Source organism: Entelurus aequoreus, linkage group LG01, assembly GCF_033978785.1.
Source record: "Entelurus aequoreus isolate RoL-2023_Sb linkage group LG01, RoL_Eaeq_v1.1, whole genome shotgun sequence".
Classification (NCBI taxonomy): Eukaryota; Metazoa; Chordata; class Actinopteri; order Syngnathiformes; family Syngnathidae; genus Entelurus; species Entelurus aequoreus.
In genome coordinates this window covers 57983856-57999689 of record NC_084731.1, presented here as the reverse complement: position 1 = coordinate 57999689, position 15834 = coordinate 57983856, and the positions used below count along the sequence as shown (strand labels likewise).

Here is a 15834-nt window from a genome sequence, read left to right as displayed (position 1 = left end):
CCTGTGTTGTTGTTTCACTAGTGAGTCACGGCTGAGGAGATGCTGCTCCGTTATTGATTGAAGTAAAGTCGGAATGTCATTAAAACAGTTAGCGCCATCTTTTGACACTTTTTCCACCCCTGTCCTTGCACGCTACACCGCGACAACAAAGATGACGGTGAGTCACGTAATTAAGACCGCCCACAAAACAGTGCATCCTGAAGCGACTGTCAGAAAGCGACTTAAAGATGATCTGTAAAACATCATCTATGCAACATTTTGACCAAAGAACCACCATTACATGTTATGTAGACCACAAGGAAGTCTTTTACATTTAGAAAAAAAAATCATAATAATATGACTCCTTTAGTGCGCCTTTTGTATGAAAAAAGACCTGAATAGACCCGCTCATCGGCAGTGCGTCTTATTATCCGGTGCGCCCTATGGTCCAGAAAATACAGTAAGTTAATGAATAAATTATGCTTCTTATCAGCGATTGGTCAACTAGGTCTGTCTTGCTTCATCACACAACCACGTCGTCTTTCAACCTGGGTACGAAGCAGAAGCAAATCCTGTTTTTGGATAAACACAAAAAAAAGAGAGCGATTCTTTGACGTATGGTTTTTAAAAAGTCGATTGTCCACGATCCTTTAAAAATTCTAATTCCAGATCAAACACAAGCGTGCAGGTTTTTTTTTGCATGTTTGTTTTTTTAATTAAAAGCGAGCAGACAAGATATGGCAGCTGCAGATGACTGAACAGAAAAAAAGCCATCTGCTACTAAAATGTGCTCGGAGGGACAAGGAAGAAAACATGATCAGAGACATTCAAACATTATTTTTACAGTGCGATTTGTGGGTGAACACGTGGCCGACTGAAGGAACAAAATGGATGCAATGAGCGTGAAGGTCCTGAATACAGAGAAGAACCGTCCACCACATCCTGGGATTGTGACGACAGCTTGCTGGTGGTGCTTCACGGGGCCTCGCATGAAGCTCTTTAGTACTTTCTACTTCGGATTAGTCCGGGAGGCGCTGTTGTTGTCGAGGAAAAATGTGCAGAACACCGACCGGGAACCATTAGTCCTTCTGGTTCAAAGTTCTTCTCACTGAGAGCATAATAACTTGAGGGTTCTTCTGCCCACATGAACACATGCAGCACCCATCTCTCAAATACACAGAGCAAACATGCCAACACCAACCAAAAAAAAATATAGGTCCAAGCAGTACTTGAAGCTAACACAACGTCTGCATAGCGTTAGCCTGACATCTGGCAACAAAACATAATTCTGGGAAAGGGTTTTTTAAAGTCATTTGTATAAAAAAAGAGGCCTGTGCTAAAATGCTATTAAAATCTGTGAAAAAATACAGTTGGGTCTCTTTTACGCTACCAGGTGAAGGTGCTACCTTCTCGGCGACCTTATTCAAGGCAGGTGAGATAGCACATGAGTGAGTCGTTACATTCCGCTTGTCAGCTCCAGACATGTCTGCATACATCGAGCGTTCCTAAACGCTTTTTGATTCCACATTCACTAGTTTGGCCTTCGAGGGTGCTACGCTCCGTGTGCTGAGAACAAAACCTGAGGAGAGGAACCTCCGAGTGCTTCTCCTCACCTGTTGGAAATTAGAACCACGTCCCTTACGTAAAAGCGCGGACCATGAACCTCTCTGTCGGGTTGTTTAAATGCTTGCGTAATAAAAACAGCACTCTGACAAAACATGAAAAGAAAGACAAATCCATGCAGTGCATCTCACGTGTCGACAAATTATTGCTTCCTTTTTACAACCTGTGCATGTGCAGACATTGTTCAGTGGGCGGCGGACTGCGCCTTGGCCATGGTGTTATTGGCCTTCTTCCTCCTCTTGGTTAGCAGTGGGTTGGTCGAGTCCTCAATGGTCTTTATCTTTATTTGCTCGTAGTCCACCCTCATGGTGGCCAAGGCACTCGTCATTTCCTCCTACAAGACGAGCACAGGAAGTTCATTTGTCTTAACGTCCGACCTTAAACCATTTGCTGACAAATGATTATCTAACGAGAAAAAAGATGTCAGCAGAAATGAATGTGGATGCTGAAAAGATAAAACAGGAACTGAAATGATAACAGTTAGCGCGCTGGCTAGATAGCATCAAGTACTGAGATATGACTATTTGGGTGTATAGCGCTCAAATGAACAAAAAAAACGCTAGCATGCTAACAGTTAACATGTGCAAAATATCAGAACATACACGTGCAAAATTCAATTCTAAAATGCTAACATTCTAACAATTAACATGCGTCAACAAAATATTTGACTTCGGAGGTGTACACCTGTAAATTTACCTTAAAAGTTAACATGCTAACATGTGAACGGTTAACATGCCAATAGATAACATGCGTCAACAAAATATTTGACTTTAAAGGTGTACACCTGTAAAATTAGCTGAAAAGCCAGCATGCTAAAATACTAACAGTTGATATTCTAAAATGCTAACATGATAACAGTAGTCATTCTAAAATGCGAAAAGTTCACATGCAAACCGTTAGCCTCAAGTAACAAAATATTTTACTCTGGGGGTGTACACCTGTAAAATTAGCTGAAAAGTTCACATGCAAACAGTTCACATGCAAACAGTTCACATGCAAACAGTTCTCATGCAAACAGTTCACATGCAAACAGTTCACATGCAAACAGTTTACATGCAAACAGTTGGCCTCAAGTAACAAAATATTTTACTCTGGAGGTGTACAGCTGTAAAATTAGCTAAAAAGTTAACATGCTAACAGTTACCATGCTAACATGTGAACAGTTAACATGCATCAACAAAATATTTGATTTTAAAGGTGAACACCTGTAAAATTATCTGAAAAGCCAGCATGCTGAAATACTAACAGTTGATATTCTAACATGCCAACAGTTCCCATGCCAACAGTTCTTTTCCCAACAGTTCACATGCCAACAATTAGAAGTAACAAAATATTTGACTCTGGAGGTGTACACCTATAAAATTAGCTGAAAAGTTAACATGCTAACAGTTAACATGCGAACAGTTAACATGCGTCACAAAATATTTTATTTTGAAGGTGTACACCTGTAAAATTGGCTGAAAAGTTAACATGTTAACAGTTACCATGCGTCAACAAAATATTTTATTTTGAAGGTGCACACCTGTAAAATTAGCTGAAAAGCCAGCATGCTAAAATACTACAAGTTGATATTCTAACATGCTATCATGATAACAGTTATCATTCTAAAATGCTAACAGTTAACATGTGAACAGTTAGCCTCAAGTAACAAAATAATTGACTCTGGAGGTGTACACCTGTAAAATTAGCAGTTAACAGTTGATATTCTAACCAACTAACAGTTAATGTTCGAACATACTAACAGTTAATATGCTAACAGCTAACAGTTAATGTTCGAACATACTAACAGTTAATATGCTAACAGCTAACATGCAAACAGTCAATATGTGTCAACAAAATATTTGATTCTGGAGGTGTGCGCCTGTAAAATTATCTGAGAAGCCAGCTTCCTAAAATACTAACAGTTGAAATTCTAACATGCTGACTGTTAGCATTCTAACATGCTAACACTTAACATGTGAACACTTAACATGTGAACAGTTGACATACGAACAGTTGACATACGAACAGTAAACATACAAACAGTTGACATACAAACAGTTGACATACGAACAGTTGACATACGAACAGTTGACATACGAACAGTTGACATACGAACAGTTGACATACGAACAGTTGACATACGAACAGTTAGCATCAAGTAACAAAATATTTGACTCTTGAGGTGTGCATCTGTAAAATTAGCCAAAAAAAGCTAGTATACTAACATTGCAGCAGTTAAGGTTTTTATATGCTAAGAGTAAAAATGTTAGAATGCTAACAGTTAACATGCATTAAGTAACAAAATATTTGATTCGGGAGGTGTACACCTGTAAAATTAGCCAAAAAGCTAGCATGATAATGTCAGCATGCTAACAAGATGGAGTCAAGGCACAAAATATGACTTATGAGTACACTTGTAAAATTAGCATGCTAGCATGATAACATACTAGCAGTTAATATTAACTAACAGTTAACATGTAAACTCCTAGCATTCTTACAGTTAGCATGCGAGAATGCTAAATGTTAACATGCGTCAAGTAACAAAATATTTGACTTTGCAGGTGAATACCGGCAAAAATAGCCAAAAAGCTAGCATGCTAATGTTATCATGTTAACATCATGTTAGCAATTGACTAACAATAGCGAGAAGCATTGTGATTTTGGAATTGGTTGAGAAATGTGAAAGTAGTAACTCTTTTAATAGAGAGAGAGTGTTGGAATGGATGGGGAAAAAACACGCGGCCAAATCTGAAAACAAAACTTGGCACTAATATAGTTTTTCCACAACAAAATATTAGATTCTGAGGTGTTTACATGCAAAATTAGCCAAACATTCTGACATTATGATATTATAAGGATTTTAAAACACCAGGGAAAAGTGGAAAACTCCAGTGAGAAGACAGTCTGCTCTCCACACGATTCGTGTGGTAATTCATTGCGGTCACTCGTTTTATAAATTGGATGGTGTGCTAATGTACGGCAGGTGTACAGATTTCAGGCGCTGTAAACAACAAACCTTCACATCCTCCCAGGCGTCCTTCTCTTCCTTCAGCACCCGGCTGGTGTGGAGCGGCGTCTGGGGAACCTCCATCGATTGCTGCAGGAAGCAATGTCTGGTCAGAGGACAAGGTGACCCAAGGTCCATGTACAGAAAGGAGGGAGGAGTCTTACATTAATCCAGGGATGGTTCATGAACTCTGTGATGGTCATCCTCTGGGTGGGCTCCGTCTTCAGGAGGGTCTTAATCAGTTGTTTGGCTGCAAGTGAAAGCCATTGCAATTATTAACATGTTCATACTAGAAAACGGAATTATTTTCTAATAATATTTATTTTACACAATATTCATTTTGTATTCGATATTTGTGTGAATGTCCAAACATTCACACATTATTCTACACCAAAAAGATCATCTATTTATTATTATTCCGCAGCCCAGTTTTCATCCGATCGGAACCCTTCCAGTATCAAAACGTTCGGCCCGCCCAGGAATCGTGAGCTCCACCAAAAATATAAGAAAAATATATCCAAGATTACCCAGAATTCACGGTTTTAAGTGACATTTTTCCCTTTGAAAATGTATGGGCCGTTTTTCGAACTTGCATAATTTCCACATTTCTATACCGATTGGAACCGTTCCACCATCCACACACTCCACTCACCTTGAACAATAAAACTACCATTTTCCAGGTTAAAAAAATCCAGAGAATTCCCGGTTTTCCCAAAGCCCTATATGACCTCTTCCTGGAAAGTTTTTACGGTCCACATTTTTCAACCTTTTTTGACCTTTCTACCTTTAAAACATTCTTCTTAATTGGGACAATAAAAGATTTTTGTTCGTAAAAATGTCCGTATTTTCTGAAATTCCAGGAAAGACAAAATATCAATTCCGGCAACATTTTTCAACTGTTTTAAAAATTCCAACACCAACTCATTCATATTTCCGGAGGGGATGAGTCTGCCTACAGAAATGAAGTGGAGCAGCTGACTGGGTAGTGCATGGGAAATAACCTGGTCCTTAAAACGAAGGAGCTGATCATGGACTTCCGGAGGAAAAACACGGAAAGTATCCAACCACTGTAAATAAATGGGACTATGTGGAGAGGGTCTCTAACTTCAGGTTCCTGGGCATCCAGATCGAGGAAGACCTGTCGTGGAGTGAGAACACCTCAGTGACCATCAAAAAGGCACAGCAGAGACTTTACTTTCTGAGACTCCTCAGAAAGAACCACCTGTCACAAAAACTGCTTGTGTCTTTCTATCGCTGCTCAATAGAGAGTGTGTTGACATACTGCATGTGTGTATTAAGTTAAAGTTAAAGTACCAATGATTGTCACACACACACTAGGTGTGGCAAAAATATTCTCTGCATTTGACCCATCACCCTTGATCACCCCCTGGGAGGTGAGGGGGGCAGTGGGCAGCAGCGGTGGCCGGGCCCGGGAATAATTTTGGGTGATTTAACCCCCAATTCCAAACCTTGATGCTGAGTGCCAAGCAGGGAGGTAATGGGTCCCATTTTCATAGTCTTCGGTATGACTCAGGGGCAGCACGGTGGAACAGTGGTTAGTGCATGTGCCTCACAATACGAAGGTCCTGAGTAGTCCTGAGTTCAATCCCGGGCTTGGGGTCTTTCTGTGTGGAGTTTGCATGTTCTCCCTGTGACTGCGTGGGTTCTCTCCAGGTACTCCCGGCTTCCTCCCACCTCCAAAAACATGCACCTGGGGATAGGTTGATTGGCAACACTAAATGGTCCCTAGTGTGTGAATGTGAGTGTGAATGTTGTCTGTCTATCTGTGTTGGCCCTGCGATGAGGTGGCGACTTGTCCAGGGTGTACTCCGCCTTCCGTCCGAATGCAGCTCAGATAGGCTCCAGCACCCTCCGCGACCCCGAAAAGGACAAGCGGTAGAAAATGGAGGGATGGATGGGTAGGACTCGGCCGGGGTTTGAACTCACAACCTACCGTGGTATGCCAGCTGCACAGCGGCAGAGAGAAATGCACTTCAGAGGGTCATAAAAACTCCCTAGATAAACTGTACAGTGCCAGGTGCCTCAAAAAGGTCCAAAACATCATAAGGGACCCATCACACCCCCAGACAAACATTTTAGAACTGCTGCCTTTGGGCAGGAGATACAGGACAATAAAATGCCGGACAAACAGGTTCAAGAACACTTTCTACCCGAGAACAATAGTGTCGCTGAACACAAGGCATACAAAACAATGACTGTGCATGTGAGCTGTGTGCTTGGTATTTTATGTATTATTTTCATCTATTTATCTTAGTACCATGTTCTTATGTTTTTTATGTGTCATTATGAATGTGCACTAAATTAGTTTGCTTGCAATTTCGTTGTACAATGTGATCTATTCTATTCATATCATTGAGGACATTGTGTTATGAACTATCTGTTGTGTTTTAGTGTGTTTCTGCCTTTTTTTTGTCTGCACCTGTGTTTTAGTGATTCGTCCTCGGCGAGGGGCGGACCTGGTGACACACCTGCTCGCAATTAGCCCGCCAGTATTTAGGTTCGTCACCTACAGCTTGACCTTGCTGGTCATTGTTTCCCGTACTCCGCACGTGCATGCGCCTACTTCGCCTCATGGTACGTTGCTTTCCCTTGTCCTGTTATTTCTAACTTCTTTGTGTTTGTTCCCTAGCCTCCTTGAGGCAGCAATGACTTTGTGCGGTGCTTGGTGCGCCCTGGCTTTCATGGTGTGCACTTCTGCCCCATCGCTTTTTGTTACACTTTTTGGACTTATTAAATTTATTCCTTTTTGTATTTCAAACTTGCCTCCTGTCTCTGCATCCCGGGGTCCCCCCCCCCCCCCCCCCCTTTACCAGTTCTTGACAAAATGACCAGCCACAACATGGATCCCGCAGAGATTGACCCGGTAAAGAGGGCGCTGCAACAACAGGCCAAACGACTTGGACAACAGGAGGAACAATATGGCGTTCTTGGGGCTTGCGTCAACACCATGGCGGGACGCCAAGCCGACCGCCTTGACGCATTAGAGGGACAGCTGGGAAGTGTACTCCGCGCTGCAGGCGATGTCTTCCCCTCCAGCAGACACGTTCACGTTCCACAGATGTTCCGTTGCCTAACGACACTCCTCCTGCTCAACGCGAGATGCCAAGACGCGAAGCGGCACGATCATTATTACGTCTGCAGCAAGGACAGTGCAGCGTCACGGACTTCGCCATTGAATTCCGAAGGCTGGCTGCTGAAAGCGGATGGCCCACTTCCGTATTGGTGGACATCTTCTCCCTCAGTCTGGCTGATCGAGTCCGGAAACAAATGATCCCGCTCAAGACTCCTGACAGCCTCGACGAGCTTGTCGCTTTGGCGGTGGACATTGAGAATCGCCTCGTTGACTGGGAAAGAGAGAAATTCCGACGGCAAGGTCTTCGCACCTCGACGTATAGTGGGAGTGGCCATGGACCTCATCAAGCTACGCCTGCACCGATACCCATTGTCGATGCTGGGCCGATATCACGGGAGGATGAACCCATGCAGCTTGGAGGGAATCGTCTCACTCAAGCTGAGAGGGATCGTCGCCTTCGACTTCAGCTTTGTCTATATTGTGGAGAAGCTGAGCATCGCGTCACCCACTGTCTTCATCGTCCTGCCCGCCGTCGCACTCAACCTTCACTTCCTCGCCGTACTCCAGCTTCTCCTCCCCTTTCCACTCAAGCTCCACCTCCCTGCCACACCCCAGCTGCATATCCTCCAGCGATCGATCCGGCTCCTCTACTGCCATCTACAGGTCAGACACTGTCAAGGCTCCAACTCACGGGCATGCTCGCCTGGGATAAGGAGCAGATTTTGGACATTAGGGCTCTAATTGACTCTGGTTCTGATGACAATTTTATCGATGAGGCACTTGTTAGACGTTTTTCCATACCCGTTGCCAAATTACCCAGACCTAGAGTAGTCCGATCCCTCGACGGAGGCCACCTGGCGAGCGTTATCCATTCATCAAACTCAGCCGTTATCGCTTAAATTATCTGGTAACCATTTTGAGTTAATTTTCTCATAATCCCCTCTCGTTCGGCTCCTGTTGTGCTCGGGCTTACCTGGCTAGCTAAACATAATCCCCATATTGACTGAGCCAAAACTACTATCATTAACTGTTTTTTTTTTGCCATATTCACTGTCTGCGGTCCGCATGCCCTCGCACAGGGCCCACACGTGTCGTTACTCAGGAGGTCATAGATTTGTCAGCTGTGCCCACTGCTTACCACGACCTTAAAGAGGTCTTCAGCAAGGACCGCGCGTTGTCGTTACCTCCACACCGTCCTTATGACTGTTGTATTAATCTCCTCCCTGGCGCCACACTCCCTTCATCCCGTCTTTATAACATTTCGAAACATGAAAAAGAGTTACTAGAGGACTATATCGCCACTTCGCTCGCTTCTGGTCTCATCCGTCCCTCTAACTCTCCTCCACCCGCCGGGTTTTTCTTTGTGGAAAAGAAGGATAAGACACTCCGCCCTTGTATTGATTACCGAGCCCTGAACAGTATTACTGTCAAAAATAAATATCCTCTCCCGCTTCTCAACTCTGCTTTTAACCCTCTACACACTGCTAGACAGTTCACCAAGCTGGACCTCCACAACGCATATAATTTAGTCCGGATTAAGCAAGGTGATGAATGGAAGACCGCATTTAACACCCCACTTGGACACTTTGAATACCTGGTCATGCCTTTTGGCCTCACCAATGCCCCGGCCGTTTTTCAAAGCCTCATAAATGATGTCTTGCGCGACAAGCTCGACCGATTTGTGGTCGTCTACTTAGACGATATCCTCGTTTTCTTGCCTACTCCCGAACTTCACGTCCAGCATGTTCGTCTAGTTCTCCAACGCCTTCTCGAGAATCGACTTTATGTCAAGGCCGAAAAGTGCGTGTTTCGCTCAGAGTCTGTTCCGTTCTTGGGTTTTATTGTGGAGAGGGGTCAACTCTGAGCGAATGCCGCGAAAATCATGTCGGTGGTTGATTGGCCCACACCCACTTCTAGAAAACACCTCCAAAGGTTTCTTGGTTTTGCTAATTTTTATCGCAGTTTTGTCCGAAATTTTAGTCAGGTAGCTGAACCACTTACGAGACTCACTTCCACTAAACTTCCCTTTTTGTGGACCTCTGAGACACAGACTTCCTTTGATAAGCCTAAGTTGTTGTTTACTTCTGCACCAGTTCTTGTCCACCCTAACGTTTCCTCGCAATTTTTTGTTGAGGTTGACGCATCTGTTGGAGCGGTTCTCTCCCAGCGCTCCACCTCCGACCAGAGGCTGCACCCCTGTGCCTTCTTCTCACGCCGCCTGACTCCAGCGGAACGCAATTATGACATTGGCAATAGAGAACTACTTGCCGTTGTCTTGGCGCTACAAGAGTGGAGGCACTGGCTGGAGGGCTCGGAGACACCATTTGTGGTATTCACAGACCACAAAAATCTGGCCTACATTCGCACTGCTCAATGGCTCAACCCAAGACAAGCTAGTTGGGCACTATTCTTCGCCAGATTAAATTTTACCATGACCTTCCGACCCGGCTCCCAGAATGGTAAGCCAGACGCCTTGTCTAGGATGTACGCCTGCCCCGAAGAAGGGGTCAAGACAGAGACCATCATCCCTCCATCACAAGTGCTGGGAGCGCTACAGTGGGACATCGAGGGTCCCGTGACAGAAGGAATCAAGAACGTTCCCTCTCCCAAGAACTGTCCGCAGAGGCGCTTATTCGTTATCCCAGAACTCCGGCCGGAAGTCTTTAACTGGGCCCACAGCTCCAAGGTCGCCTGCCACCCAGGCATCAACCGTACCACTTTCCTCCTAGCCCAGTGCTTCTGGTGGCCAACTTTCAGGGCTGACGTCAAAGAGTTTGTGTCTGCCTGTACCACCTGTGCCCGCAATAAGGCGTCACATCGGGCACCAGCTGGCCTTCTGCAGCCACTGCCCATCCCCTCCCGCCCGTGGTCCCATGTGGCGTTGGATTTCGTCACAGGACTTCCACCATCAAGGGGCAACACTGTTATATTGACTTTGGTGGACCACTTTTCCAAGATGGCTCACTTCATCCCTCTTCCCAAGTTGCCCTCTGCACTAGAGACTGCAGATTTGCTGGTACGTCACGTGTTCCGGCTGCATGGTATCCCGGTGGATGTGGTCTCGGACAGAGGGCCACAATTTTCTTCTGCGGTTTGGAAGGCCTTCTGCAAGTCGTTTGGAGCATCGCCAAGCCTTTCTTCTGGATACCATCCGTAGACAAACGGTCAGACTGAGCGCACCAATCAGGATCTGGAAGCTGCCATCCGCTGCGTTTGCCATCATCAGCCGGCCTCCTGGGCACTTTGTCTACCTTGGATCGAGTACGCTCACAACACACTCGTCAGCTCTGCTACAGACATGTCTCCATTTCACTCCGCCTACGGGTACCAACCTCCCGCTTTTCCTTCCCTGGAATCAGAGGTCGCCGTCCCATCTGTGGCTGCCCACCTACACCGCGCACGGCAAGCCTGGCAAAATACCCGGTCTGCTCTGTCACGCACCTCGGAGCGCAACCAGCGTCTCGCTAACCGCCACCGCAGCACAGCACCGGATTACAGGCCCGGTCAGAAGGTATGGCTGTCTATTCGTGATTTACCTCTCCAGGTGGTCTCCAAGAAACTGCAGCCACGATTTATTGGACCTTACCCCATTGAGCCTTCCGGACTCTCTCAAGATTCATCCTTCTTTCCACGTCTCCCTACTCAAGCCTGTGTCCTCCAGTCCCTTGAGTCCTCCAGAGGTGCCTCCTCCACCTCCCAGGCTTATTGATGGCCACCAGGCGTTCACGGTTAAGGCCATTCTCGACGTGAGGAGAAGGGGCAGGGGTTTCCAGTATCTGGTTGACTGGGAGGGTTACGGCCCCGAGGACCGATACTTAGTCCCGCGTTCACTTATTTTAGACCCTTCACTGTTAACTGCTTTTTATGTTTGTTTTCCGGAGAAGCCAGGTAAGCCGCCAGGTGGCGTCCATTAAGGGGGGGGGTACTGTTGTGTTTTAGTGTGTTCCTGCCTTCTTTTTTGTCTGCACCTGTGTTTTAGTGATTCGTCCTCGGCGAGGGGCGGACCTGGTGACACACCTGCTCGCAATTAGCCCGCCAGTATTTAGGTTCGTCACCTACAGCTTGACCTTGCTGGTCATTGCTTCCCGTACTCCGCACGTGCATGCGCCTACTTCGCCTCATGATACGTTGCTTTCCCTTGTCCTGTTATTTCTAACTTTTTTGTGTTTGTTCCCTAGCCTCCTTGAGGCAGCAATGACTTTATGCGGTGCTTGGTGCGCCCTGGCTTTTCCCTCTGCCAACCACTGAGGAACCTGTTTTGTTATTATTCATGGTGTGCACTTCTGCCCCATCGCTTTATGTTACACTTTTTGGACTTATTAAATTTATTCCTTTTTGTTTTTCAAACTTGCCTCCCGTCTCCGCAACCCGGGGTCACCCCCCTTGACCAGTTCTTAACACTATCCATCCATCCGTCCATGTTCTACCGCTTGTCACTTTCAGGGTCGCGGGGGGTCGCTTGAGCCTATCTCAGCTGCATTCGGGCGGAAGGCGCGGTACACCCTGGACAAGTCGCCACCTCATCACAGGGCCAACTATATTTTCAAAAATTCCCAAATTTCTAGGAAATTCCCAATCAAATGAATGAACGTAATCATAGTTATACAATGGCCAAAATTCCCAAACTTTTGCGGCATTTTTTTTTAACCGATTCCGACCTTTCAGCCATCCACCCACACTGCTCTTCACATATGTCAAACGCAAAACATGTTGTTCCTTTACCAACATTCCCAGTTTTCCGATAATTTTCTCCCCACTGAAAATGAATGGTCATTATACAAACCTCTCCATGTACCACATTTCTCTACTGATTTGAACCGTTCCACCATCCACACACTCCACTCACCTTGACCAATAAAACTACCATTTTCCAGGTTTAAAAAATTCGGGGAATTCCAGATTTTCCAAAGCCCTAATTTATCTCTTCATGGAATGTTTTTACAGTCCACATTTTAACTGTTTTTGACCATTCCACCTTGGAAACATTCTTCTTAATTGGGACAACAAAAGTTTTGTTTTTCATAAAAATGTCTGTTTTTTTCAAAATTCCAGGAATTACAAAATACCAATTAAAATATAAACTGTTACTACAGCAACATTTTTTAACTGTTTCAAAAAATTCCACCACCAACCCATTCATATCATCGAGGACAATTGTGTTATGAACTATATTTGAAAAAATTCCAAAATTTCTGGGAAATTCCACAATCAAATGAATGAACACATTCATAGTTATACAATGGCCAAAATTCTCAAAATGTTGTGCCATTTTTTTTTACCCGATTCCGACCTTTCAACCATCCACCCCACACTGCTCTTCACATATGACAAACCCAAAACATGTTGTCCCTTTCCCGGTTTTCCGATAATTTTCTCCCCATAGACAATGAAGGGGAAATATACATATCCCACATTTCTCATCTGATTTGAACCGTTCTATCATCCACACACTACACTCACCCTGGACATTCAAGCCAGCATGTTGTCGGTTCTGAAAACTCCCTGATTACCCGGCATTACCAGGAATCTCCCCCATTGAAAATGAATGGGCCATATACAAACCTCTCCATATGCCACATTTCCCTACCGATTCGAAGCGTCCCAACATCTACGCACTCCTGGACATTCAAGCATTTCCGTTTCGCTCATGTGTATCAGCGGCTCGCACACATAAAGAATTCACACGCAATTCCTACCGGGATAGCAAATTCTAGTTGTTTGTGTTATTTGTGTTGAATAGCTACACAATGGAAATTGGGAAGTCCACCATGATTAGCAATAGTGAGATATGAGGTCCAACAGGCTAGACCAGGGGTGGGCAATTAATTTTTACCGGGGGCCGCATGAGCAACCCGAGCACTGCTGGGGGGCCACATTGACAATATTTCAATTACATTTTGCTCAATATTATTTTTGATATATACCGTAAGATAAATAATAATAATAATAATAATAATAATAATTAATAATAATAGTAATACTTCAACATAGTGTGTGTAACAGCATTCCATGACTAATATAAATAAATTAACATTAATAATAAATGACAGTAAAATAAGCACACGTATGACTGAGGAGTCATAGTGTAACTTTGTGTGGTGTTTGAGTTGTCCGACTTTTTGTGTGGCCGTAAACGCACCAGTGGTTTAGTGGTATGCGTGTTGGTGACAGATGACAAGTTGGTTTTGGCTTGGTTTGTACGGCAGAAAATGACTAGTTTTTCGAGATAGAAGTGTTTTACTCATGTTTTTGGTGTGGTTATGTCCGAATATAAACAGTTTTGCTCAATAAAGTGATCGATATCATTCCTGTCCTCGAAGCATCTCGATAGACGTTACAATAATTGAACGGTGTTCAATTGAACGGTGTTGACGAACACCGTTAGGGCCGCTTGTTGTCACTGTCACTCAAAGTTGCATTGCAAAATTACATAGAATAAATATGCTTATTTTGTTTAGAATTCAGATGGGATTTGATTTGGTGCGCGGCATATATTTGCTGTGCTCAGCGGACGCTTGAGCAGTGCGCAATTGCGCAGGCGCGCACCTTAGAGGGAACGTTGCTTGGTAGTCCATGTCTTGTTGAAAACATGCCATTCGTCATCAACTTTTCTCTTTTTAGCGTCTCGGGTGTAAACCGTGCATCACTTGTCGCTGCATGTGCACCTTCACTCGCAGGTTACACACGGACATACGCCCATAAATAATACTTTTCAAAATAAAAGCAGCACAGTTGTATTGCGCGCACGACATAGATGTTTTTTCAACTTTATTTTGTAATTTGTGATTGCAGCTGTTCACATTCACGGTCCACACGAAAGTAATACAAATAACGATTTTCAAAACAAAAGCAACACCGTTGTATTGCACACTCGACATAGATACTTTTTAAAATGTATTTTGTAATTTATAATTGGCCTCACGCGGGCCGGACAGGGACGCACAAAGGGCCGGATGCGGCCCGCGGGCCGCAGAATGCCCAGGTCTGGGCTAGACCATGTGTCATTTGAGGTGTGCTTTGTGCAGAGATCGAAATTTTCCAATCACAGCTTTAGTTTGGGCAACCAAAGTCAAAATACACATCATCATCACCTTCTTCTGATACGTCGGACCATTCAGGATTAGGAAACTCGTACTGGCCCATCCTGATCCTCTTCTTCATCCCAGGAGAAATGGCTAGACCGTGGTCAGAATAAAAAGGGGGGTACCCACACAGCCTAGGAAAGAAGAGCAATGGTCGCTAAAATGTTGCACTGAGCAAATAATCCCAATGTTAGGCAAGGTGAAGACTTACAGGATATACATGATGACCCCCAACGACCACATGTCGCATGATTTGTCATATTTTTCTGGGCCCAGAACCTCTGGAGCTGTCCAGAGTGAAAGGAACACGGGACAGTGGTAAAAGTGTTTTTTACTCAATAAAGACGACATGTAAAAGAAGATGGCAGTAAAAACCCAGAGGGACTCTCACCAACATAGTAGGGCGTGTAGCAGGGAGTCGCGAGAGAGTTGTGAGAAGTGGTCTCCTTGGCAAAGCCAAAGTCTGTGAGTTTGAGCAAAGCGCTGGGCCTCTTAGTGGAGTACAGTAAATTCTCTGGCTGTAGGAAGTTCCAAGTGAGTTACTAAAAGTGCTCTTTTAACTTCTCCATCCGACTGCTCTTAACAGAGAGAACCTGGTCGTGGTACACACCTTGACATCTCGATGTGCAATGTTGACAGCATGCAGGTACTGGATCGCCTCGCCGATGCTCTTCATGATGTCTGATGCCTCTATAGTAAAGAAACGGGTTTAGTAGAAATATTACAAGATGTAAACAAATGTTTGTACCTCTCTCTGTGAAGGCCTGGTCGCCTCTGTCCTGGATTCGACTAAAAAGCTCACCGCCATCCATGCTGCAACAAGAGAATAGTTGTTTTTCAATTTTTATCCGTACTTTTATCACCTTGCAATTTGATTATTGAACACAAGAAGAACGCTGTGAGTGACAGCCATGAAAGCCAGTCATCATATTCAGGTGTAGACCATTTTTATTCAACTTAACTGCCCTTTTTTTTGGAATTGTGCCTATAATCATCAGGCACAATGTAACTGAAGAACACATTTGTTTTCTTTGTTATGCATTCATATTTGTAATACAGTGTTCCCT

At 44.5% G+C, this 15834-nt stretch overlaps 1 protein-coding gene across 1 annotated transcript in view; it reads right to left on the bottom strand.

The window, feature by feature from the left end:
- Window positions 1-680: 680 nt before the first annotated feature.
- The window catches only part of mapkapk2a (MAPK activated protein kinase 2a), a 98161-nt gene continuing 83007 nt past the window's right edge, over window positions 681-15834 (bottom strand). Inside the window, exons 3-10 of the mRNA XM_062025721.1 lie at window positions 15516-15580; window positions 15378-15457; window positions 15159-15285; window positions 14979-15054; window positions 14777-14901; window positions 4756-4841; window positions 4601-4681; window positions 681-1936 (exon numbers count right to left, since the gene is read on the bottom strand). Coding sequence (XP_061881705.1) covers window positions 1787-1936; window positions 4601-4681; window positions 4756-4841; window positions 14777-14901; window positions 14979-15054; window positions 15159-15285; window positions 15378-15457; window positions 15516-15580 — 790 coding nt within the window. The 3' untranslated portion in view covers window positions 681-1786. The remainder of the gene's footprint in view (window positions 1937-4600; window positions 4682-4755; window positions 4842-14776; window positions 14902-14978; window positions 15055-15158; window positions 15286-15377; window positions 15458-15515; window positions 15581-15834) is intronic.